This window comes from Chroicocephalus ridibundus, chromosome 6 (genome assembly GCF_963924245.1).
Source record: "Chroicocephalus ridibundus chromosome 6, bChrRid1.1, whole genome shotgun sequence".
NCBI lineage: Eukaryota > Metazoa > Chordata > Aves > Charadriiformes > Laridae > Chroicocephalus > Chroicocephalus ridibundus.
Genome location: NC_086289.1, coordinates 54,800,435 through 54,824,263, shown reverse-complemented (window position 1 = coordinate 54,824,263; position 23,829 = coordinate 54,800,435). Strand labels below are relative to the sequence as shown.

At 38.7% G+C, this 23,829-nt stretch overlaps 1 protein-coding gene across 2 annotated transcripts; it reads right to left on the bottom strand.

Moving 5' to 3' along the window:
- Window positions 1-338: 338 nt before the first annotated feature.
- COPB2 (COPI coat complex subunit beta 2) lies at window positions 339-16,778 on the bottom strand. Of its 2 annotated transcripts, none has more exons than XM_063339004.1 (22): window positions 16,686-16,778; window positions 14,985-15,122; window positions 14,263-14,349; window positions 12,370-12,496; window positions 11,087-11,235; window positions 9,721-9,867; window positions 8,302-8,401; window positions 8,018-8,160; window positions 7,597-7,796; window positions 6,878-6,988; window positions 6,503-6,591; window positions 6,314-6,420; window positions 5,875-6,018; window positions 5,148-5,278; window positions 4,636-4,843; window positions 4,299-4,409; window positions 3,253-3,467; window positions 2,921-3,013; window positions 2,661-2,841; window positions 2,450-2,518; window positions 1,063-1,155; window positions 339-690 (listed from the first exon to the last, which is right to left on the bottom strand). In XM_063339004.1, exons 1-22 carry the CDS (start codon window positions 16,686-16,688, stop codon window positions 595-597), a joined length of 2,742 nt encoding a protein of 913 aa, XP_063195074.1. In that variant the 5' UTR covers window positions 16,689-16,778; the 3' UTR covers window positions 339-594. The 2 variants fall into 2 exon arrangements, with proteins under 2 accessions (XP_063195074.1, XP_063195075.1); XM_063339005.1 differs by having other exon boundaries at window positions 1,063-1,152.
- Between the last annotated feature and the right edge of the window lie 7,051 nt (window positions 16,779-23,829).

Genomic DNA, 23,829 nt, shown 5'->3' with positions numbered 1-23,829 from the left:
CTAAAGAATTGCCCACAGTTCATTTTACTTACTGAAGTAAGCGTAGGGTCTGGACAGCTTTGCTTAGGAACATGTTTAACACCACATCCATCCCTTAAGACATATTACTGTTCTGTTAGAATTTTTAGCTAAAAGCGTTGTTTGGAAGAGTAACTGAGCTTCTAATTGTTAACAGGTATAAACTAAATAGCACAGGTGAGAAAGTGACCATATACCCAAGTGTATATGCTAAGAAAAGTCAGGTTAAAATACTAATGCTTGGCTACTGTGCTCCTGTTTCAAGTATTTGCAATACACACTATTGAGGCTAGGCTAAGAATAGTAAATGGAGAACTGAGGAATAGAACATTTAAAAGGGTTTATTTAATTGCTTGATAAATGAAAATGTTTGTTAGTATGCACTGGAGCAGGCCTGTATCTTGAATTTCAACATAGTGGAAGCAGATTCCTTTTGTACAGCTGCTGGGTCTACCCTTCTTTCTACATGTAGATGGTCCACTTGCAGTATAAAAATCAAATTAACTTGGAGCACATAGTCCACAGAACTTCATTCCTTTGTTTGGAGTAATTGATTTGGTCATCGAAGAAATATGTTCACTCATCTAAGATCTCTTCATCCAGATTGATATCTGTGGTATCAATATCTTCCAGATCCAAGTTATCCAAATCATCTTCCAAGTCCAGTAGTGTCTAGGAAAAGGAAAGACTAGATTAAGGGGACACTAATATGGTTACATGTTAGCCAGCTTATGTGATGTATGATTCTCTATGGTGTATTTGCACGTTCCGCAAAACACCACTGTTAAAGCAAGCCGTAGAGAGAAGCTACCCCTCTCAGAACTGCAACTTTTTACTATGTTCAGCCCCACTGTTTGGGCTTCACCTTTTGTTCCTTGTAAATCCACAATGCTGTAGGAACGGCCCTATATTACTGTGTCTGGGTCTATTCATACAGAAAGTGATGTTTTCCAGTACCTTGGTTTCATCACATTAGTTGAAGTCTTTAACACAAAATGAATTTAGTGCTTGTACCTCCCCCTTCATAAAAATACATTTCAGTACCTTTTGATCTCTTGTTGGAAGTATATCAGAATTCTGCAAAACTGTCTTCATCACCTCAGGTTTAGGAGATGGAACTGGTTCTTCAGCCTTCTTCTAATGAAAAAGAGATGCCTTAAGTTCTTTCGAGTTTAAATTCTTTCAACAAAAGCAAGTAAAGAGTAGACCTATAATCCCCCTCTCGTGGTGGTTCTCTTTCAGAGTTTCCCTCACAATTCTTCAGCCACATCTTCACAGCCAGGAAGTGTTCTAGTCGTCAAACCAGTACAGACTGTTTCACTGCCCAGTCTATTTAAAACAGTTGATGATGGAACCGATGCAATGAAAACAGCCTTCAGAAAGCGTCAGTTAGTTTCAAATACCGCAGCACTGTTAAAATGTAAGAGATTTGCAAAGTCCTCAGCAGGAAAGAGATGAGGTTACTTGAGACTGTCACAAAAGTTTTGGCAAGCAGCGTTGCCTATGAACCCTATAATGGTTTAACGCTCATCCTCCTTTGCTACCGCACAAGTTTTATATTAAGATAATTTATCAGCTAATATCATTACTGACGCAATGGTACTATTCTGTTAATCATATTAATTACATAATTATCTCCTACAAAACTTCCCTTATTCAGTCTCAGTTGTGAGACAACTGTTTAAGGACTTCTATGCCATCACTAACCGAATGCAAGGATACGCTCGTAACAGTCACTAAAGCTATTTGAAAGTAAGCTAACTTCTCTGAACTGTCAGTGAAGTTTTGTAGTGCTTCTACAAGGAAAAAACACAGTATTTTAAGTGTTTGTTTCAATGTGGGTGCCTCATTATCTTACATTGAAGTCGTGTTTGCTGCATAATAGTTGGACAGCTGAGGTGGTCAAAAAGAAAAATCAGTTTGAGTTACTTCAGATATTAATTAGAACATATTTTCAAATAATTGAGTAGGATTCCTAGCCAATTAGTTATAGAATAGTCTTATTGCACAACCATGCACACTAGCAAAGAATATAAAGCATTTTGAATTACTGTAATATGCAAGAGTTTCCACATTCCAACTACTGAGCTTTTGGAAAACTAGCAGCAGTTGAGGCAGTGTTTGTATGTGCAACTGAAATTGGTTTTCTGCAGGATGAGTTCAATGGTAAGAGTACCGTTACTCACATACACTAACAAGAGATGAACCAAGATAAGTAACTACACAAAAGAAATAATTTCAGAGTGAAGAAGTCATTAGTAGTTACAGTAGATTAAGAAGAGTCTGAGGCAAAAGAACATGGAACTCAGGAGTAATTAATTTGTCCACTGTTGGTGAAATTTAGTGACCATTATTGGCCAGGGTAGACGTTCCCATACAATAGCAAAGTTGCCTCTTTCTTAGAATTCATTATTTAGTGGCAAACACTGACCTGAGGTGCCGTGACTCCAGAAGGCTCAAAGCCTTTTGCTTCTTCAAGTAAGTTTCTTTCTTCATTTGGCTAAGTAAAAAAAGAAAAAAAACCACCAAAACATATGTTCATGGAATGTTTCTGTGGTTGCACTGACTTGCTTAAAGCTGAATTTACACAACACCAAATGTTCTTCTTCTAGAGACAAGAAGAGCTCCCACTTCTTACTTACAGTGACAAGGGGATATTCCCTGGCTGGCCGCAAGTCAGCAAGACTTTGTTTAACATATTCTTCAGCAACAAAAGCTTCCTTTAATCCAGGGAAAAGATTTTCATATTCTGTAGGATCAGCAAGAGACTCAGCAGCTTTTTGATTGACTTTAGAGAGATTCTCCCGCCACAGTTTAACAACCCTGGGGATGCAAGCCATAACTGTTAGATACAGCTAATTGTGACAACACTCTTCACGCTCTACATATGCTTTGAAGTTACCTTGAAACTTGGCTTGGCAAGTATGTCCGTGCAAGAAAAGCCGCTTCTGGGAGACGCCCGGTTTTAATCAGGAGTTCCAAACATGAATCAAGCCTAGAAGATTTTAAATTGTGATTTTAACCAGTGAATTTAATATAGACAAATTTTTGCATTGGATTAGCTGTTAAAGTAGCAGCCATCATAAAATAGAATCAGATTTTCTGAAAAGGCACACGCCGCAGTCTTTCTCCATGAAGTTTTAAGTTACCTGTAGTTAACCATGAGAAGAACCCGAGGTTCTTTGCGTTTCAGAAAGCAAACAGAACAACCTGCATCTCTTGCTTGCTACTTACTTTCCCTGCAGGAAGTAGCTCATAAATGCAACATTGTTCTTGCCATCTTTTTCTGCTCCTTCAGCTAACTTATTCACCATGTTAGCGTTTCCTGAGGCTGTGGCCAGCAGCAGTAGTCCTCCGTAGTCCTGGGCATGGTGGAGACACTCCTGGGCTAAGCCAAACTGGCATTTACTAATGGCAAGTTCAGCCAGTTGCTTCCACTTCTGTTCTGACTAATGGTACAAAAAGGGGAGAGGGAGGGAAAGAAAAACCAAAAAGTACGTAACCCTCGCAGTTTTGAACGGCTTTTAAAGATTTTCAGAGCATTCAATACAGAAACGTTAGTTTACTTGTGAAGGTACCATATCCCATCATTAAACTTGTCTTCCCTTTGAGATACTGTGATTACTGCAGCTTCACAGCATGAGACGGCGAGTGTTACATGCAGATCATTACGCAGCTATACCATTACAGAAAATAAACAGTTTTTCATTAAACATGGAGGGAGGAGGTAGAAATAACTTTGGAAATTTAAACAGTAACAGTCTCTTAAAGAAAGCTCACAAGTTAACCCTCAGAATGAAAGAAATGTATTGGTGTCTGGAACTAAGTTCACATTCCTTATCACTAACTTCATTATTTTACAACAGGAACTGTGAGATCAGTTCTCTGAATAATGGCAACGGGACAAATCACTGCCTGCCAGTCTTCCTTCTGCATAGGTTTACGTTTGCCAAGGCTGGAACAAAGGCCCAGAGGCTTCAGTCCTGCCACCCCTCCTCACTCTTAAATACTGGAGATTAAGGCTTGGTTCCAGTTTTGTATTCTCCAGGAGTTCCCGTAGCTTTCTGAGCAGACAACATTCTTTTATCCCCACCTCACAGCCTGGATTCCTTTGAATTACAAGCAGAAGAGCTTCATCAAGGAAGTTGGAGGAACACTATTTATATAGTGTTCAGAGCGCTGTACTGCATCCCCATATACCACTGTCTTTTCTTACAGGGCCTCTCAGATTTATGCTAATACTCAGAATTAGTATAAGCCACCAAAAATTTTATGTTTACCTCTGCTTCCACTGCAAGCTGATATGCTATTTTTAATTCTCCAAGTTGAAGAGCAAGTTCAAAACGGTGCTCCGGATCTGTAGATACTGCAAGAGCTTGTTGTTTGAAGCCCTAAAACAAAAGTCTGGAAGTGAGACTGTGATCTGTCAGGTCAAACAGCATCCCAGATGTTCTAACAAAAACCCTCTAAACAGAAGGTTACGGTATTATCAAATGGATGATTAACAAGAGTTTATGCTTACAGGTAACATGAATGGGTTTTGCTTAGCAAATTCAATTAGAAATGCAAATAAACTGATTTGTTAAATTTTTGATAACCAAGAGGTAGTTTTCTTGCCTGTTTTTCAAGAAAATGCGCAACTCTGGTTCTCTGTTCTTTTGGAATCGTGGGAAGAACTTTGTCAGCCATACTGAAATCTCTTCTCATCACAGCAGTTTGATATTCAAGCACTGAGACCAGCAAAGAGTAGCTAACAATGTTCAGCTCCTTATCGCCCAAATACAGTCGGTTGTCCTTCGGGATATAACCCAAGAGATACATTGTCCTGAAACAAGACAAAGAATATTCACCTTGAATAGATCCACTACCAAATAGTCCATAAAAAACACTCCAATAGGTCTTAACGGTAGCAAGAATGCTCACAGGAAAGATTCCACTTTTACAATACATACGCTTTCACATAACACTGTTTATTCCCTTTAAGATGATATTACTGCCTCAGAACTTAGGTTAGCATGATATGTAAGAAAAAGTAGCAATGCACAGCAAGCAGGTGAGGAGGTTCACCTTGTCCAAACTTCACTGAAAGAACCTTTAATGCTTGCTCATAACTTGATGCAGGAACTTACCTGTCTAAATGGGCAATAGTGACAATTTCTCCTCCAACATAGTAGTTCAGCCTGTTCACAGAACTGGTGTAAATAAAGCAGTCTCCTACCCACAAGCCTGTTTTCACAATCTCCTGAATCTCACCAAGAACCTGCAAATAAAATTTGATTTAAGTAGCTATAGAAATGCCTACCTTAATTCTTAACTAAACCAATTAGAAATCTAGGAAACAAGCACCAAACTAAATGTTAAGCAAGACAATTAACTAAACGTTAATCAAAGACAACCTTCCTTGTGAAATTTTTCTTTCTGACATTTCACAGCACGCAGTGTTTTGTTTTGGTTTTGGGTTTTTTTGTTTATTTGGTTGTTTTTTCACTTGTTCTCAAACTTCAATAGCATTTCAAAACTTGAGAACTGCAGAAAAGGTTTAAACTACGTAAACATGGTATCCAAATGTGTGTTTGAAAAATAACCTCTATAGCGCCGTTGGGAACAGTAAACAGATGCATGAAAAGAAACGTAGGCATCAAGGTCTGTCGTGCTGGGATTCAAACCGGGATACTCTCCCCAGGGAACCCAAATGAAATGGTTAACAGTGTTCCTCAGACAGATGGACACCATGTGGTACTCAATGTTTTGGAAACTAAAGTTTAATAGGACTATGTTAGGGACTAATTTGTTACACTCTGGGAAGACTTGCTTCAGTGACCTCTAATCCTATACCATTTTTTAAATAGAAGGTACCTCAAAAGCATCTTCAATTCCATCTTCAGTGACACCTTCATGTGTTTCTTGGGCTGCTGCAACTTTTTCTGATAGGTATTTCAGAATGAAGAACGACTCTTCCGTGGCAATGCAGACAAGCTCACCCGAGTCAGACCAGAAAATCTGTATCATCAGAATCAACAACAGCACCGTTTTAGAGACCCCAGGTTAAGGAAGGAGGATGTATAAATTAGTGTTAGAACATATTAATTCCAACAGAAGCTTTAGGACCTGAGAAACCAACACATACGGGGACTTTTTCCCCCCCCTTCTGCTACAAGACTGACATAAAACTTAAGAAGTTATTACTTTATAATTGACAGCTTGGCTTCATTCAAGAAAATCAGTAGTCTAGTAAAATAAATAAAGTCAGTAAAAACGGACAGGTAAATATCTTCAGTCCCATCCAGAAACTTACGTGTTTGGGCTGAATTTCAATTCTGCGAATCAATTCTGTGTTTTCCCAATCATAGAATGCCAAACCATTAACAGATCTGACCCCCAACAGGAAGCCACCATAGATGCCTGCAAGAAAATAAAGATGGAAGAAATCCACGTTGTGCAAAAAAAGTGTGCCAACATATCTATTTTAAAACTAAATATTTACCTTCTGCTCCAAAATCAGGCTTGAATGACTTCTTCTCTTTGAAATTTTTAAATATCTTTACAACACTGTTGCTCTCCCTGATGGCGTATCTAAATAGAAATTGCATCGTAAAAAAAAAAAAAAAAAAAAAAAAATTATTCAGCTTCCTAAGTAGCAAATTACTAGAATTGTAGGTTGCTACAAAACAAGTGCATTTGATTTATCTTCAAAAATTAGTGGAGTGCTACAAATGGAAAATTTTAAAGCAGGACAGTTATTGAAAGTTCATTATCCGCACAGGTCTTAGTCTTCAGGCCAGTTTACCCTTTGTACAGCCTGAAAACTAGTGGCAGCAAATTTAAGTTAATACAAAGGAAAAAAATCTGCAACACTTACTCTGAAGAATCATGTGCCCACACGAACTCCTGTGCAGAACCAAAGCTCTTGTTTCTCAGAGCCATAGCTGTGTAGATGATGTATTCACCATCACCACACACCACAACAAACCTACAACAGAAGAAAGATGCATGTGTCGGATATCTGCATTCAGTTCAACAGGCATGATCAAGCACATAAATTATCTGAAAAATTAAAGGCCCCTAGTCCAATATAATCACTGCAAATGCAGACAGAATAAGAGAGCTTCATATATGCCAAAAATGTCACAGGAAGGGATGTTTCTCTGCATCATGTTGCTATCTACTTGCTATTCCCTCTTCCTTCTGGTCTCCACTGAGCAGGTCTTGTACCTTCTATCTCTTCACCTTTTACTTTAATTTAGCCCATTTGTTACCAAAAAATCTATTCAAGATAAGTAATAAAAGAATGTGGCTTGCTGCTATGACTTTATAAATTTTCTTTGCATGCTTCTTCCCCTAACTAGAATGTCCAACCTGTCCGTTTATGCTGTGAGCTCTTACAGGTGAAGCCCATCCATTACTCAGATTTTACAGTGCCTGGCTCCAATATACCTGTTCTCCGCAGGCTCTCAGCCACCAGCACAAATGCAACTCATTTTTTTTTCACTCAAAAAGTTTTCCAATATGAAATAATAAAAAAAAAAAAAAAAAGGAGAAATCAGATATGTTTAGGTATTTTGCTCTAAAATCTATTACCGTCCATTAGGGTTGTGCTGAATTGTCTGAGGATAGATTTCACAGCTCCCCATGTCCTTTACAGCCAGTGGCAATCTTTCTCCGTCTTTGATTTCAGCATCTCCCATAGCTTTCAAGTTAGCCTGTTGGACTTCTGAATGTTTAGCCCAAATAATTTTTCCATTTGCATCCATGGACATGGCAGGTTCTTCACGACCAAGCTAGGAAGTGTAGCACAAGAATTTAGCAGATGGAGGAAATACATTCTTGATTTCCTTTTCAGTTGAATGTATCTAGTGAAATACCTTGGCTCTGTCTAAAAATGCCAATTAAAATGCCAATTTTTCAGTATTTTACATATTACCGCAGAATCAGAAATTAGTTGCTCTGTACACAGGACAGCGATGAATCACCATTTCTCATTTCAAATCATTAGTTGTACCTTAACAATAATGCTGCCTTCATCATATCCCAAAGCCACGTTATTGGATCCTCTTAAACTGGCCACACACCACACCCTCTCCATACCATAGTTGAGGGTACTTTCCAGGCGGTAAGTGCTTGAATGCCAAATGCGCACAGTTCCTAGAGGAAAAGAGAAATAAACGTATGCCTTTTATCTCTTCTCTCAATATGAGGGCAGGAGGTATGTGGCCACACCACAAGAAGAGTTCTCCCATAAGCTCTTCCCCTGTCCTTTATATATCAGAAAAAAACCAAAATTACCATCTTCTGAGCCTGTGATAATGATAGGCAATTCAGGATGGAAGCTGACACACGACACGTTTTGAGCATGTCCTTCCAGTGTCTGCACACATGTTTTATTCTGAAAAAAAAACAACAAAAAAACCCCAAACAAGTCAGAGGTACAGGCACAGATAATAAACACGTTGCTACATTTTTACCTTCATTTCTTAAAAGTCTGCCCCCAAATCCAAAATTTATCTCAAAACGTATTTCTCTAGATTTCTTCCAGCAATATTTATTTCCAAAATTCTCAAAGAGCGTAAGACATATTAAAAGCTGTGACTGTATTGAGTTAATTCCTCCTCCCCAGAAGAAACTATTTATTTTCCTTGACATAGTTGTTTCCCCTCTATTTTCAGATGGGTTTCTGCCTAAAAGATACACTTCTCAGAGCCAGGTAGCACAGATCAAAGCAAGACAGAAAGCTTAGTTCACTGAAAAAAAAAATAAAAAAAAAAATCAGAGCAAAACTTCTACCTGAATCTAAATACATGTGAAGACAGATCTAATACTGTCTTTGTTAAGAACATTCGTTCATACAGTTATGAAAGAAAAGTCTACCCTGCTTGAGATAACTAAGATTGGACTAGGTAAGTGATGTATATACAACTGTACATGGGGGCACGTAGCGGTCCTTACTGCAGTCCATACTTAAATTAACAGCACTAGCTTTAATTTCTGAGCTTGGATTTACCCTAGGGCAATATGCTTTAACAACGTGAAAGTACTATCTAACAAATTTTATCTTGCCCTTCTGGCCATTCGTAAACTTGTACGCAGGAAGAACTTAGGAGCTCTAGGTTCCAGCAACAGTCCCTGAATTCTATCACTTTTTTTTTTTTCCTGTAGAACATTCAAACAAGTCACCTCATGACCCCCACAAACTGTCAAGTACAAACACATGTGCCTGTGAGCATACACACACGTGCCTGTGTAAATGTGCACAGGAAGAAAATGGAGAGAGGGAAGGGAATAAAGAAAAAATGAATGAGAACTGAAGGATGGAAAGAGTTGATACATGAAGAATATTCACATTTGAACATAGGAGAGGAGGGCCTCTATCCACAGTAAAAAAAGATGTCCGAAAGGTAGGGATTACTAAACTACAAGAAAAAAAAAACAATGCTAATAATATAAACCTCATGTCAAATTTAATTCTGCAAATTAACTTTGAGGTTATTTAAATTCACAGCAGGTTTTTGCAAGGGTTAACAAAGTTGGGGTTTTTTACTGAAATATTTATTTACATTAAACATTGCCCCCCCACCTCCTTCTTTCCAAGGACAAAGGAGGAAAATCTGTTGGTGTATTCAAGTCTTTTCCCTCTTTTTCTATTTTTTCACTAATAGTTTTGCTATGGCAGTCTGCACAAGAGTTCACAAAGAGTTGACCACATACCTGATAGTCCCAGATCTTAACCAACCGGTCATCTGCACCTGAAATGAGGTACGGCTTGTCTCCTCCACTGTAATAGTCAATGCAATTTACTCCTTTCTCATGGCCTTCCAGAGTAAAGTTGGGTGAAGAAGAGCCAAGCTGCCACACCTTCCCAAAAGAACACCAGAACAACCCAACAATAGAACACAACTGCTTGTAATTGTTTATCTTTTGCATCCAGGTCAACCTTGCCAGAGTAGGTATTCAGATGTACATTTACAATTCCAAAGATATGGAATATGAAATTCAAAAGATACATTTGTTTTTCTTAGGCGAAAAACTTGAACAACTGTTTATCAAACTACCACCCCCTGTTATTAAACAGAAATAACATGCTAAGTTGCACACACTGGGCTCACACCTCAGAACAGTGGAATTGGTTTCTTTCAACTTTTTTTTTTTTTTTAAGGACATAAAACCATGTAAGATGCTGCTTTTAAGAAGTATCTGTTTATGAAATTAAATAATAGACCTAGAAAATGCACTGTTTGTGCATACACAGGTTGCCCCAAACTGTGTCCAGAATTTTATTTTTTTCCAGTTACAGTAAATGAATGACAAATCTCATGCTAAATGAGGACACCAAATGAAGTGAGTCAAGTTGTAGATACACTTCTATTTTCCCATGATCATCACAACAAATCAACACTTACACACACCTAATCTCAACATCTGAGGATGTATGAAATCAAAACTGGCATTTTACAGACAATATACTGCTAATTTATAGGGAACGTGATGAAGTCTCACTGACTGGGTGGCTGTAAATCTCTAGGCCTTCATATTTAGTAATAGTTTCACAGCAAATGAAACTCATCAGGGTCCACCATAAGAAGGCTGAAGACACTTTGGAAACAATTCATATTACAGACAGCCAAGGACAGGGAAAATAATGGGAGAAACGGGTTTAGTGGATTTGTTTTTGGGGTTTTTTTTGTGGTTTTGTTTGTTGATTTTTTTTAAATGCACATAGTTAAAGGCTTTACTACGTGTGTATATATATGTTTCAATTCGCCCAAACCCCTCATTGAAGTATAACCATTACCCCTCCCCAGTATTTCAGTATAATCCATATGGAAATGCAGTACTTTGAATTTAGAGAACCACATTTCAATGATTAGAGGTGACAGGTGATCTTGTAAGTTAACTGAATTTCTTAGTAGGTGTATAGTAACTTGACCAACGTTCAGGCCTTTATGCAATAAAAATTCTATTATTGCACCTACTTTTAAGAATTCTGACCCACCGTCCATACAGTATCATTGGTTTGTGTATTCTGTCTGATAATTTTGTAATGACCACCCACCCCCAAATACAGTTTATCTACCTTGATTGTCCTGTCCAAAGAGGCACTGGCGAACTGATTATTGTCTTTTGGGTTTATGACAATCTGCATGACATAATGGGTGTGTCCTTCAAACACCTGAGAACAAGACCACTTTTTATCCCAGTCCCAGAGTTTAATAAGCATGTCATCTGAAAAAAAAAACAAAACAACAAAAAACCAAGCTGCAGTTAGTTTAATATATTCTGATACCTACCTTCGTAAACTACGTAATTCTTACTAACTTCAAGTTAAAGGCTCACCCGTCCCTTCTCCTTCAAAGCAGGCACTACTAACACTCAATATATTTTTCATGTCTAAGATTACTGGTCCTTCCTTGCAGAAGGACCACAGGGAGTATAAGTTCATCAAAAAGATTGTCCAGCAAAATGGTCATAAAAACTAAAACAAATCAGTCTGCCCAGCTCAGCTAAATATTCTGTTCAGACCACACATCTGCCTTAAAAAGGGAGATTAAGAATTTATATTAAGGTATTGGATTAAACTTAAAATACTTGGCAGACATTAAGGAATCGGACCTGTGCTTTCTTCTGTAGCATCTACTCTGATGAGCACAAAGGAACAGGCAGCCGAGACAACCATGCTGGCTTCCTAGTCCCTTTGTTTCAGCAAAACGGAGAAATATACAGTACTTCTGACTCAAAGACTCTCTGCATCCTTGCAGAGCTCTGACTGCATTAGCAAGGTTTCCAGGAACAAAAAGGACAGAGGAGCACAATGTAGATGTTCTTGGGCCAGATCTGTTGGGATACTGTGATCTTCCAATTCTGAGTAACATAGTCACTGCAATAGGTCACCCCAAATAACGGAGAACTCAATAGCATTTTGGGGAAAAAAAAAAAAGATTAATGTTATCTGTTTCTTCTAGTCAGATTGCCATCTGAAAACATACTCCAAACCATTGTTGTTTTTTTTTAAAAAAAAAACCATAACCCAGACCTTTAGTGTGGCAAACTCAAACAACAGCTAATTAGCACGCATATGAACTTTTCCTCTGGCAGATACTAACCAATGAGGTATTTTTGGTCTTCTCTGACGAACATAAGCTATTACATTTCAATTTGCAAATACAGTTGATATTCCATTAAAAACATGAATGCATATGGTAAAGAAATAACATGAAGTGGCAACTGTCATGTTGGCTACTTGCTCAAGGATTCCTGTTTCAGTAGAAAAAGGAAAAAAACAGACAATCCTTCAAGTAGAAAACAGAAGCCTAAAAATAGCTGGTTAACAAATATAAAAATATACCAAAGAACTCTTACCGCTGCTCGTCAGTATGAAAGGCTGTGTGGGATGCACAGCAATACAACGAATGTAATCTGAGTGAGCCTCAAACATGTGAACTCTTTCCAAGGTGTTATAATTAAAAACTCTTATTTGCATGTCATCCTAAGAAAGAGATGAAAAGCAACCATTAAAATAGGACTCTCTGTTTAATACACCTTATATTCAATGCAGAGTAGTTAGAAAAAAAAACAACAACAAAAATCATTCCACCACAACAAAATGTTTAAGAAAATGTATTTTCTGCACATCGCTACAAGTAGATACAAATCAGAATTTGATTAAGAAGTCTATAAATTACCCAGGCCCATTGCAAAGCATTTATAAAAAGAGGAAAACTTCAACTAAAATCTCATCTTTAAAAGATACATTGAATAGTATTTTGATTTAAAATTAAAGGAAGTGCAAAAATGCTTGGAAAATTATTAATGCTCCTTAGAAAATGAAAAGCAAGGTGCTCCAACATCAGACTTACAATGATGTTAATGCTGTGGGGTCAGGAGGAAAGAAATTGTAGCTCTAAATCAAGTGGAAAGATTATTTCAATTTAACTTTTTAAAAATTGAGTTTTTGGGTAAAAAAGAAAAAAAAAGGATATCTTTATTTCAGATACGGTATTCCCAAACCTCTAAAAAACCCAAACCAAACAAAAAAACCCAAAACAACCCCCCAATTTTGAAGAACTATCTGACAAGGAATAAAACATCAGGTAAAGCTTTCAGAAGTGACCACGACTTACAAGGCCATCAGAGTAAATGAAACTTAGGTGCTGTGATAAACTCTACACTATGTGTTTTTATCCAAAGCATTTACTTTTTCACTCTCGCTTTTCCTCTTTCACACACATGCCTGTTTAAGCAGCAATACCTACAGAAACCACCCTTTGGAATGGCAGAAAAGGACAAGTATGTGTTTTTGAGGCCAGCTATCAGCATAATTAACACAGAACACACAGAATACGTAATGACTTATTGCTTACGTCACATTTTCATAGTCACTAAGACTTGGCTCTGCTGCTGACAGCCCCTGTCTTGCCCCTTCTTTACTATTTCTTGCTACTGCATTGCAGCCTCCCTTGGGAGTGCTAGGACAAATACAGCTGCACACTGAATCAGATCAAGAAAACGTTTCAGGAGAAATTCAGCTGATAAAAATGGAGACTTCAACTTTCTTCAGTTCCTAATCCAGTTCTCATACAGCTGATTGAACACCTGTGCTGCTAAGGCGGCAGTATTGTACTTATAGGGAAACTGTGCCCACTTGAAATAACTGGGTCATGGCAACATAAGACAACAAGATTTTTTGCTGTGTCTAGGGCAGAAGACGAGCAAATAAAATAGAGACAAAAAATTTTAGGCAATTTAGACAAAAAACATTCCTTCCATCAAGAAAAATGTGTTATGAAGATTAGAATAAAACTTTTGCTCTCAAAGAATTAGACTCACTGTATATAAAAAAAAAAAGTATTTTTCTTAAGGTGAACAAAACTCTAAAAAAATTATTTTTAATATAACCAAGAACAAAAGTAGAAAGTCTGGGATAGCCATTAGTTTCACCTTAGTTAAAGTAGCGCTGCTAATATATAGTCAAAATTGGGTGCTGAGTGTGTTCCAGTTGACAGTAAAAGTTGAATCTAGATCTTGCACTACGTGTAGGATTAGCCACCATATTAGGTTGCTCTCCTTTGAAATAAAAAGTTCAAGTTTCTAAGCTTACTTAAAGCAGAAAATTTCTGGGAAACCGTAGCAAAGTATTCCTTTCTCTTCTACAAGTTCAGATCAACCATACTATTAGGATGTACAAAATAATGGCATGAAAATATAAATTAGAGAAATAACACTGCATATGGAAATCACAAGAAGATAGCTTACAGCTCCCGTAACAACCCAGTTCTTTCTTGCCACAAATTTTGCAGCTCTCACGGGTAGGTCACACACTTCAAAAGTCTTCACCAGAGTCTAAAAATAAAAACAATAAGTTTATAGCACTGGGTAAAATAACAGTTTTGAAATCAGCTTTTTTTCTTTTCGTAACAGTGTTCAGTATATTGTCTTTGGCAACTCTCCAAAGAATCCTACAACACTACACATACACTTTTTAAAAGGAACATCCCTGTCCAAGCAGGGGAAAATGCCTGCCTCTTCTGGTTTTTTTATCACCACCTTTACGTCCTCCCTTCGTGCTTAACCCAGCCCCAGACTTCCCAAACACTTTTGGAGCTGCTGCCCAATTTCAACTATACTTGACAGATAGATAGAGGACTAAGAGTTCCTTCAGCGTTCAGAAATACAGATAGCAGGTAAAAGACAGAGGCATCTGATCCCTCAGAAGGAAGGGCATTAAGTTTGCAAGAAATACAGAAACCATATCATTGTTGAAAAATAAATTTATATGAAACGAAACACCATTGAAGTTATAGCTCAAGATATTCTTTGCCCATTATTATAGTGACTTTTGTAAATTAGATGGGGAGAATACAGTCAATTAGTGCAGTAACGTAAGATTCTTCTTGTGTATCTAGTATTGAAAAAATAGAGTTTATGCATCTGTCAGTTACGAAGATTTCATAATAAAAGAAAACAAAAATCTTCACCTGGGTTTCATGGTTCCAAACACAGACGCTACCATTGTAAAGGCTAGCCAACATCCATGGTTCCGTGGGATGCAAGTCAACGCTCTTCACTCGGTCAGACCGAGCTGTTAGTTTCCGCTTTATATCAAGTCGAAGAGGCTAGAGAGGAAAAGAATTAAGAATATTAAGTCACTCAACATAACTGGCACAGGAATACAATGGAGGAAGGAAAGCTGAAGTTAAACTTTAAAAAAAAAGAGTCATTTCTGCTTTTCAGGCAGACAGAAAACTACTATTTTATATCCATCTGCTTGTTTTTGTAGGGGTTTCTTGAAACATCACATCTCTGCCAATGGCAATGGACCCATTTAATTTAACTTTGTGAAATAGAGAAGTTTTTCATACTGTATAAAGTATCCCCAGAACAGTCAAAAAAAAAAAAAAAAAGATGCTCTGTACATCTTCCTGGTGTCCCTGAACTACTAAAGCAAAGCAATGAGAATCTGCTTCTAATAGAAACAATAGAAAATGAATCTTCCTGCTATTTCACTTGAAATAACAAAGACGTGTATAAGCCAGTTATCACAACAACATTTGCCTGTTATAAATTTATTTCCTTTCACAATTCCAACATTAAGCTTTAGAACCGAACACTATATTGCAAAAAGGGGGGAAAAGAGAAGTTTAAGTCTTTCTCTTATAAAGAGGGCTTTGGCCTTCCACTTTCATCACTGGCAATGTAAAGCCAGTGCATTTAAAAGGCATGAAGTACACCAAAGCTATTTTCTAAAATGTTTGAGGCATTAGAGATTCATTTAGAGGCTCAAAGACTGCTGAGCTCGCTTAATGCTGCTGACATTTTATCTCAGAGAGCGTAACAGGTAATATCTGATCACAGAATGCTGTATGTGTTTTGTAGCAAAATAAAACCTGTGGTTATATATGTTAGACACCACAAGGAGAAAAAAAGATACCTAGCTATCATGTAGTACCTGTAACTTATGGACATGACATCTGACAGCAGAGAATGAACTTGTGATTTATTTCTGCTGCCATAAATACTAGGAAAGCAGGCAAGACAATTACACACGATGCTGCGTTTATCCTTGGAATTGCTCTTATCTACTGCTACTAAGGACTAGACCATGGCCAGTCTAAGAGATTAGCTGCAACACATACTCAAAACACTTTGACAACTGTTAGCTCTGTTTGAGAAATTGTCCTGCAGCCCCACACTGGTGACACAGCCCAAGGGATCTGCTCCGTGACCGCAAGCATAATGATGCTAGGGGACGTTCAAGCACTTTCTCCCGTATTTAACCTAAATTACGGAACAACACCACCACCTGTTCAAGCAGCACGGGCACAGGGAAGCCCGAATCAAGTAAGAAGACCCCGCACGGACTTACTCCTGACTTGTGCTGCCCTGAGCCAAACCCGACCGCCTCGGGCGGGGCCTAACGGAGGGCCCCGCGACCCCCGGGCCTGGCGGCTGCTCAGCCCCTCACCCCTGCGCGGCCCCTAGCAACCCTCCGGCACCGGGGGTTTGCTCGCAGCGCGCTCGGCCGGCCCTGCCGCAGCCCCCCTCAACCCTCTCCGCCCGGGCCGCGGCCCACCGCCCCCCTCACCCCTGCCCGCCCGGGCCGGGCTCCCGGTCCCCCGCCCCGCCGCGCTCCCAGGGCAGGCAGCAGGCCCCGCCGGCGGAGCGGCCGCCAGACCCACCATGGCCCCGCGTCGCCCCGACGGCTGAGGTGTCTCCGACCCTCCGACGTGGAGCTTCCGGACCCACGCGCTCTCGCGAGAGCGGCGCCCAGAGTTCCCGGGGCTCGCGAGAGAGAGCCCCCCCCGTGGGATGCCGGGATGTGTAGTCGGCAGCGCCCGGCCTGCGCCTCGCGGGGCAGGATGGGAGTTGTAGTTGCCGCGTGCGGGAGCGCGCGCCCCCTCACCTCAGGGCGGCTGTAACGGCTGTAACGGCCAGTGGCGTGAGATGAGGTCCGGTCCTCGCTGTCCCCTGCCACGATCCTTTGGCGCGGCCATGGACCTCTCAGGTAGATGATGATGATGATGGTGGTGGAGAGCTACCAAGGCCTGCCCGGTTGTGAGCGAGCTGGAGAATACAAGGGTCCTCTGATTCCCTTTGCCTGCTCAGTGTGGTCTCTCAGTGTGCATAATGGCGGCGTTGGTCAGAGGGGCCACATCCTCAGTGGTGAGCATGACAGGGCACTGAAGCAAGCCCCTGGAAGGAGCCCAGCTTGCCTCTCTCATGTGATAAGAAAGATGTGAGCCTGGCCAGTCCAGCCTTGTAGATGTGAAAGGTTACGTGACACGTCATGGTTTAACCAGCAGCTAAGCACCATGCTGCTCCTTGCTCACTCCCCCTCCAGGTGTGATGGGGGAGAGAATCAGAAGAGTAAAACTGAGAAAACTCATGAGTTGAGATAGACAGTTTAATAGGTAGAGCAAAAGCTGCGAATGCAAACAAAGGAAAGCAAGGAATTCATTCACTGCTTCCCATGGGCAGGCAGGTGTTCGGCCTTCAGCAGGAAAGCAGGGCTCCATCATGTGTAACGGTTACTTGGGAAGACAAACACCATCACTCCAAATGTTCTCCCCTTTCTTCTTCTTCCCCCAGCTTTATATACTGAGTATACTAAGGATGATGTCATGTCATGGAATATCCCTTTGGTCAGTTGGGGTCAGCTGTCCCGGTGGCGTCTCCTCCCAACTTCCGGTGCACTCCCAGCCTGCTCGCTGGCAGGGCAGTGTGAGGAGCAGAAAAAGCCTTGCTTCTGCGTAAACACTGGCCAGCAATAGCTAAAACATCCTTGTGTGGTCAACACTGTTTCCAGCACAAATACAAAACTTAGCCCCATGCAGCTATTATGAAGAAAATTAACTCTATCCCAGTCAAAACCAGCACAAACGCTTGTCCTCCTCTTAATCTTTTTGTTAGCTAAAGCTACAGATACTGCAACCCCAAACAGCATCTTGTAGAAACATCATGCAGAATGTGAGATTTTGAGAAGCACCAAAGCACAAGGAACCACTGTTGAGAAAATTTCTCCTAGCACTGCTGCCAGATTGAAGTTTAATTAAAAATTGCAATCCCCACATTTCATTATATAAAGGAGAGGAATAACATGGAGGATATTTATATTCTTTGGGATTCAGTTAAAGAAAATTCTCCTTTTGATACAAGTGTTCACCTGAGGAATAGGAGCCCGTGTGCTCTATCCTACAACACAGTAAGAAGGACTACATTTCCCTGGAGTGTCTACAGTTTGAAGGACATAAACAAACAAAAGTGTGAAAGAGAGATTACTTCAACTCTTTTTATTTTCACTACAAGAGAGCAAAGACACAAAAGACAGATACTTAAAATTTAAAAAACGCACGCCTGATGACAATAAGTGAGGAGAGAAATGCCTGAAGCAAGAAAAGGGGCACAATTTTGTCAACTGTTACGAGTGAGTTTAAACTTTCAGCTTTCTTTGAGGCTTTCTTTTCACTCTCATTTCATTATATTAATGATTGTTGAATAATGCTTGAAACATTTGAGTACATAATTTCAGGATGTAGAATCTGGACAATCTTGTTTAAAAGTAATGATTTGAGTAAAATTTATGTCTTTTGAGTCTAATTCATAATTTTTAGCCAGCTCAGGTGGAACACTGAAAGAACAGGCTGGAACACTGAAAGAAAAAATGTAGGGGAAGGATTGTTCTACCCAGGACACTCCCACTGTTAGGTAAATTCTTTGTTTCTCCAGACTTCAGACGTTGCTTATTTTCTTTACGGGGATATGTGGCACCTCCCGGGATCACTGCATTTCACTTTGGGTCTCAGTTTGCCAGCATCTCTGAGCTTGACTAACTTTATTATCTTGAGGTAGAATTATGGATGTCTTACTAATTCTGTAAGTATTCTGTGAGTTATCTTGTAACCTGAATTACTGTATTATTCTCATTAGAGCCTTCCTTTTAGAATATACACAGGCTTTTATATATTTAGGTCACCTGTGTATTATTGTAAAGTGTTTATTTCATATGCAAAAGTAATGTGAAGTGCTGTTCATTGCCAGGAGTTAATAGTTGCAGTGCGGTGAAGTGAAGTAAAACTCATTGCAGCCTTAACTTGGAAGATGATAAAGATTGATGGAACAACTGGTTTAAAGAAAAGACATTATTAACGTGTAGGTGGCAGAGCTGTGAGACAAACCCCATTGTAAATTTGAATTAAAAGCTCCCTTGAAACTGTAGTATTTCACTTTGTTGCAGATCAGGGATATAGCGGTGTTGTGGAACGCAGTTTGTCTCTTTCAGTCTGAGATGCCCAGCCTTTGTCTCTTCTCAATCTCTTGGAAATGTACCAGCCTTGGATGCAATACCAACTGATATACAGAGTATTAAACTGACTAGGATAGTGAGGAATTAAAATGCCAGTAAAGAAAGCAGAACTTTTAGCAGAAATGTCAAAACCGTAGAGTTCATACCAGAAAAAAATAATCCCATCCTCTCCAAAACCTGCAACCTGCCAGTAGCAGCCTGGTGGTGCATAAACTGATAGTTTTAAAAAATGGTTCTTACTTCAAATACAACCATATATGTGGTGCAAACAGAGAAAATGGATACTGCAGTATGTAAAGAACGGATTGAAAGTTTGGTGTTTGAAGTCACCTAAAATAACATTACCTGACACTTTCATTACAAGCTTGCCTTTTCAACTTATAATTCTGACAAACTTCAGCTGTGTGGGTTTAGATTTTTTTTTGTATTAGATTTCTTCATCTGAAGAAGTGACCTATGTCAGCTTGTATTTTCAAGGTAGAAAAGTTTAGTTATTTTTTAAAAGGTGTTAAGGGAGCACAAAATATCAGTTTCTTTAAAATCAGGAACAGGATAATCATCAATATTTTTAGCAGCATCTGATATAAACTTAATTTAGGCAGAAAATATAACATAAAATATTAATCGTGGTAGCACAGTAAGTTACTGGCATGCTAATAAATAAGAGAGAGATGTCTATAAACAGGGAACTTTGACAAAAAAAAGGTTATCGGTGAGAGTGAACGAAGTGCTGTACGTAATATAAAGACTCCAGTTCTTACCCTTTTGTGCTACAGCTTCTTTGAGTACATTTGATTCATTAGATAAATGCTATCTTTATGTCATTTATGTAATCACTTAGCAGGAATGATCTTGATTGGCCTGCTAGTGCTTCTGATTTATTAACACTTGCTCCTTCACATTTTATTTTCTGGAGGCCATAGTCACAATTTTGGCATGATTCCACTTCCATTAAGATCAGTGGCAAAAGGGCAGGCCTTGAAACCACAGAAGTGGTTTGGAATGTAGCAGTATATATCCTCCCAGGTATTCCAAATTTAGAGCATATAATTTCTTTTTTTATCAAATTTATAACGCCTTCCACTGTAGCTGAATGTTGGTATTAATGTACTTTTATTGAGTTTTGAGGCTTCAGATAAACTTATTCCATTTTCTCTGCTCTTCTTTAAAGAAACCATCAAACTACTTCTACGATCTGATTCAGCAAGCAGTTTCATTTGTTCTGAATATAGTCTTGAGATAGATAACATGAACTAGAAAACTTACAAAATTATTTCTTCTTGTCTGAGGAGTATCAGTCCAATAGCTACTTACAAATTTATATAGTGATATTCATGATTTCAGGACAAAAATGTTCATTTATTATCACTTTTAATTGCTAATGTATATTATTAAATTATCACTGCTGACCACAGAGTTGGAGTGTGCTTAGGAAATGATTCAGCATAGGGTTTTCCATAAGCTTACAAAGAATGTTTATTTAATGGTATTATCAATCATCAGAATGACCTGTTGCCAGCACTCTGGAAAACTGAAAATACCGCATTTTTTTTCTATTAATGTTAGACAAGATTGCCATAGAGTTATTTTTTATCCAGATATAAAGCAGTGGTAAAAGGAAGTTTAAGAACAGCTGTATGGACGCTTAGTCAATGTGAAAGGTTAGTGGCCAGACTTTGATGATTGACTATAGCTTGTGAATAAACAAAGTTGGTTGTTTTCTCTTGATCAGGTGGTTTTGTGTTTTCCAGATGCAGATATGAGGTTTCAGCCCCTGGTGTAACATCTGCATATAAATGCATATAACAATACAGAATCAAACGGTCAAAATACATTTGGTTAGAACAAACTGAACAGTATTAATATCTAAATATTCTACATTAGTATCTGTTTCAAAGGAACAGTCATGATGTTAAAACTACTTTTATGGGATTGTAATGATGTAAGACATTTTCTTTCAGTTGTGTATTTTCTCAGCAGAGAGAAGAAAGTTGAGGTTAAAGAGCAGCTGTCATTCTTGTTACTAAGATCCTATTGCATAGGCACTCATCCCACATGATCTAATGCTCTGCTATGAGCAGTCTTTTGTTTTATAGTTTGATAGCAGCATTTCACCATGGGCTCAAATGCAGGTCAGGCTTGTGGTGTGCTAGGCACATAAAATCAAAACCCTACTACTAAGTTTTCTTTTCAGGTCAGGCTAATTTACGCAGGGTGTGAGAATAAGATTTTAGAAACCCAAAATGTGACCGTAATCCAGAACCATTCTCTCAAGATAAGCCTGTCAAATGGAAAGTGGCTCTGTCAACAGTTTTGTGGCTTTTTAAAAAAATTATTTTTATTTTTTTAATTTGTTTTCAGTAGTGGTAATATGTAGGGGTTTTTTCAGGAAAGGTTAAGACCACTCTGTCTTTGTGATTTGAGCTGCATAGTTACATGGTTTCTCAGTTTGTATTGTAGTTCAAACAATTAGCAATCACAGAATTTCATGGCATTTCTGTGGCACTGAATGTATGTCTTTGTATTTGAAGCTTTTTCTTCACAATGACACAGTAACAAGTTATTTGTGTAGGAGAGCAAGCAGTGATGAAAGCTGTATTAGATTTTATCTGTGCTCTTTTATAATAATCATATATAAATAATACATTGCCAGAAGCAAATGTAACAATGTATTTATATATGCAAGTGCTACACAAGTTCTGTTTCTTTTGTTTTCCCATTTCTATTAGAACTTGAATCGTTACATCTTTCAGAGACACAGTCATATAAGTAATTCAATAGTAAAAGTGTGTGCTATGTACCCTTTTCACTTAGTTTGAAGACTGCAAGTTATCACAACCATCCTGATGCATTTTAATATGTACCTAGTATGTATTTGGTATTTAATCCCCTCAAAGTAAAAGCACTTGTAAACTTGCAATGTGGGTTAGACTACATACGTTGTCTTAATAGTTCTTTTCTCAAAAAAAATATTATAAGAATTTTATTCAATTTACTACGGAGACATACAATTACAATGATGACAGTATTTGTTGTTTTGAGTCTGTGAAGAGGACAGGAAACTCAGATAATGAATCCACAGGATGCCCCCCTTAGCTGTGTGTTTAAAAGATTAGCCACTAGATGACGTCTTGATTCTGTTAATCTCTCTTTTTTTCTCTCTTTCCTGACTGATGTCTGGACCTGAAATCCTGAAATTGTTTCTTTACTAAATTTTGAAGGCCTTCTACAGAATTAAATACAATTATTTCAATTTTCATCTCTGATTCTAACAGCAGCCTGTTTTGTGGTTTTTTTTTTATTTGTTTTGGGGTTTTTGTGTGTGTGGTCTTTTTTCATCATCAGATTTTCTTTTTCTGTTATACTCAGAATTTATTTGTTGTTGACAAAAAGTCTTAAAAAAATTTTTTCTTCATACATTTTTTTTTCATGTTTTTCGTGTCCCTGTACTTCACAACTGTAACTTAAAAATAGAAGCAGGTCAGGATAATGTCCTTTACAGCACCTATTAACAGATATTTAGCATGTGTGGATAAATCCTTGTATAAATGTGTTTCATTTGAGGCACCTTTTTCCTTACCAGGAGGGCAGGGGGAATAAACTATATTTTTGTAAAGCATTTTAATACTGGCATACTGTATCCATTTTATGATACAGACTCATACATTTGCAAAAGTTATCACTGATCCTGGTATTGACAGGTTTATATCCGTTAATAATTCCTGTGTGGACCAGGCTGGAGAGAGACTGAAATCTTCTGTTTAACTACAGATCAAGGGAAGCATTGTAATTTCTATTCCTCATTCATTAGTCTCTGCGCTAATAGACTTCAGGTCTGTAGTTTGTGGTACACAAGCAGGTTACCATGGTATAACAAATGAACATGGGTCAGCTACTCCACGCTAAATGTGTGCATGTTTCTACCTGGCAGTTTCTTGCCATAAATCTAAGGAAAACCACACAGCCTCCCTTTAAACGTAAGATGGGGGACTTAATTATCTGAAAGGAGGTTGTAGAGAGGTGAGGGTCAGTCTCTTCTGCCAAGTAACAAGCAATAGGACAAGAGCAAATGGCCTCAAGTTCTGCCAGGGCAGGTTTAGTTTAGATATTAGGAAAAATTTTTACACTGAAAGGTTTATCAAGCGTTGGAACAGGCTGCCCAGGGAAGTGGTGGAATCGTCATCCCTGGAGGTATTTAAAAGATGATAGATGTAGTGCTTAGGGACATGGTTTAGTGATGGTTTTTGTCTGTGTTACGTTGATGGTTGGACTCGATGATGTGAAAGGTCCCTTCCAACCTAGACGATTCTATGATTCTATTTTTGGTTAAGCAATAATTCAATATAGACATTCTCAGGTGGACAGTTGCATGTGAGCAGTTCCTGGCATCCAGTTGACCAACAGGAACTATTTCCTTTGTGATAATTTTTTTGTGTGTCAAAGGGCTGCACTGGGCCACCCTTAACAAAAAAACTTACTGTAATGGATGTTGTATGATAGGACATTGCTGTGTTCCTGCG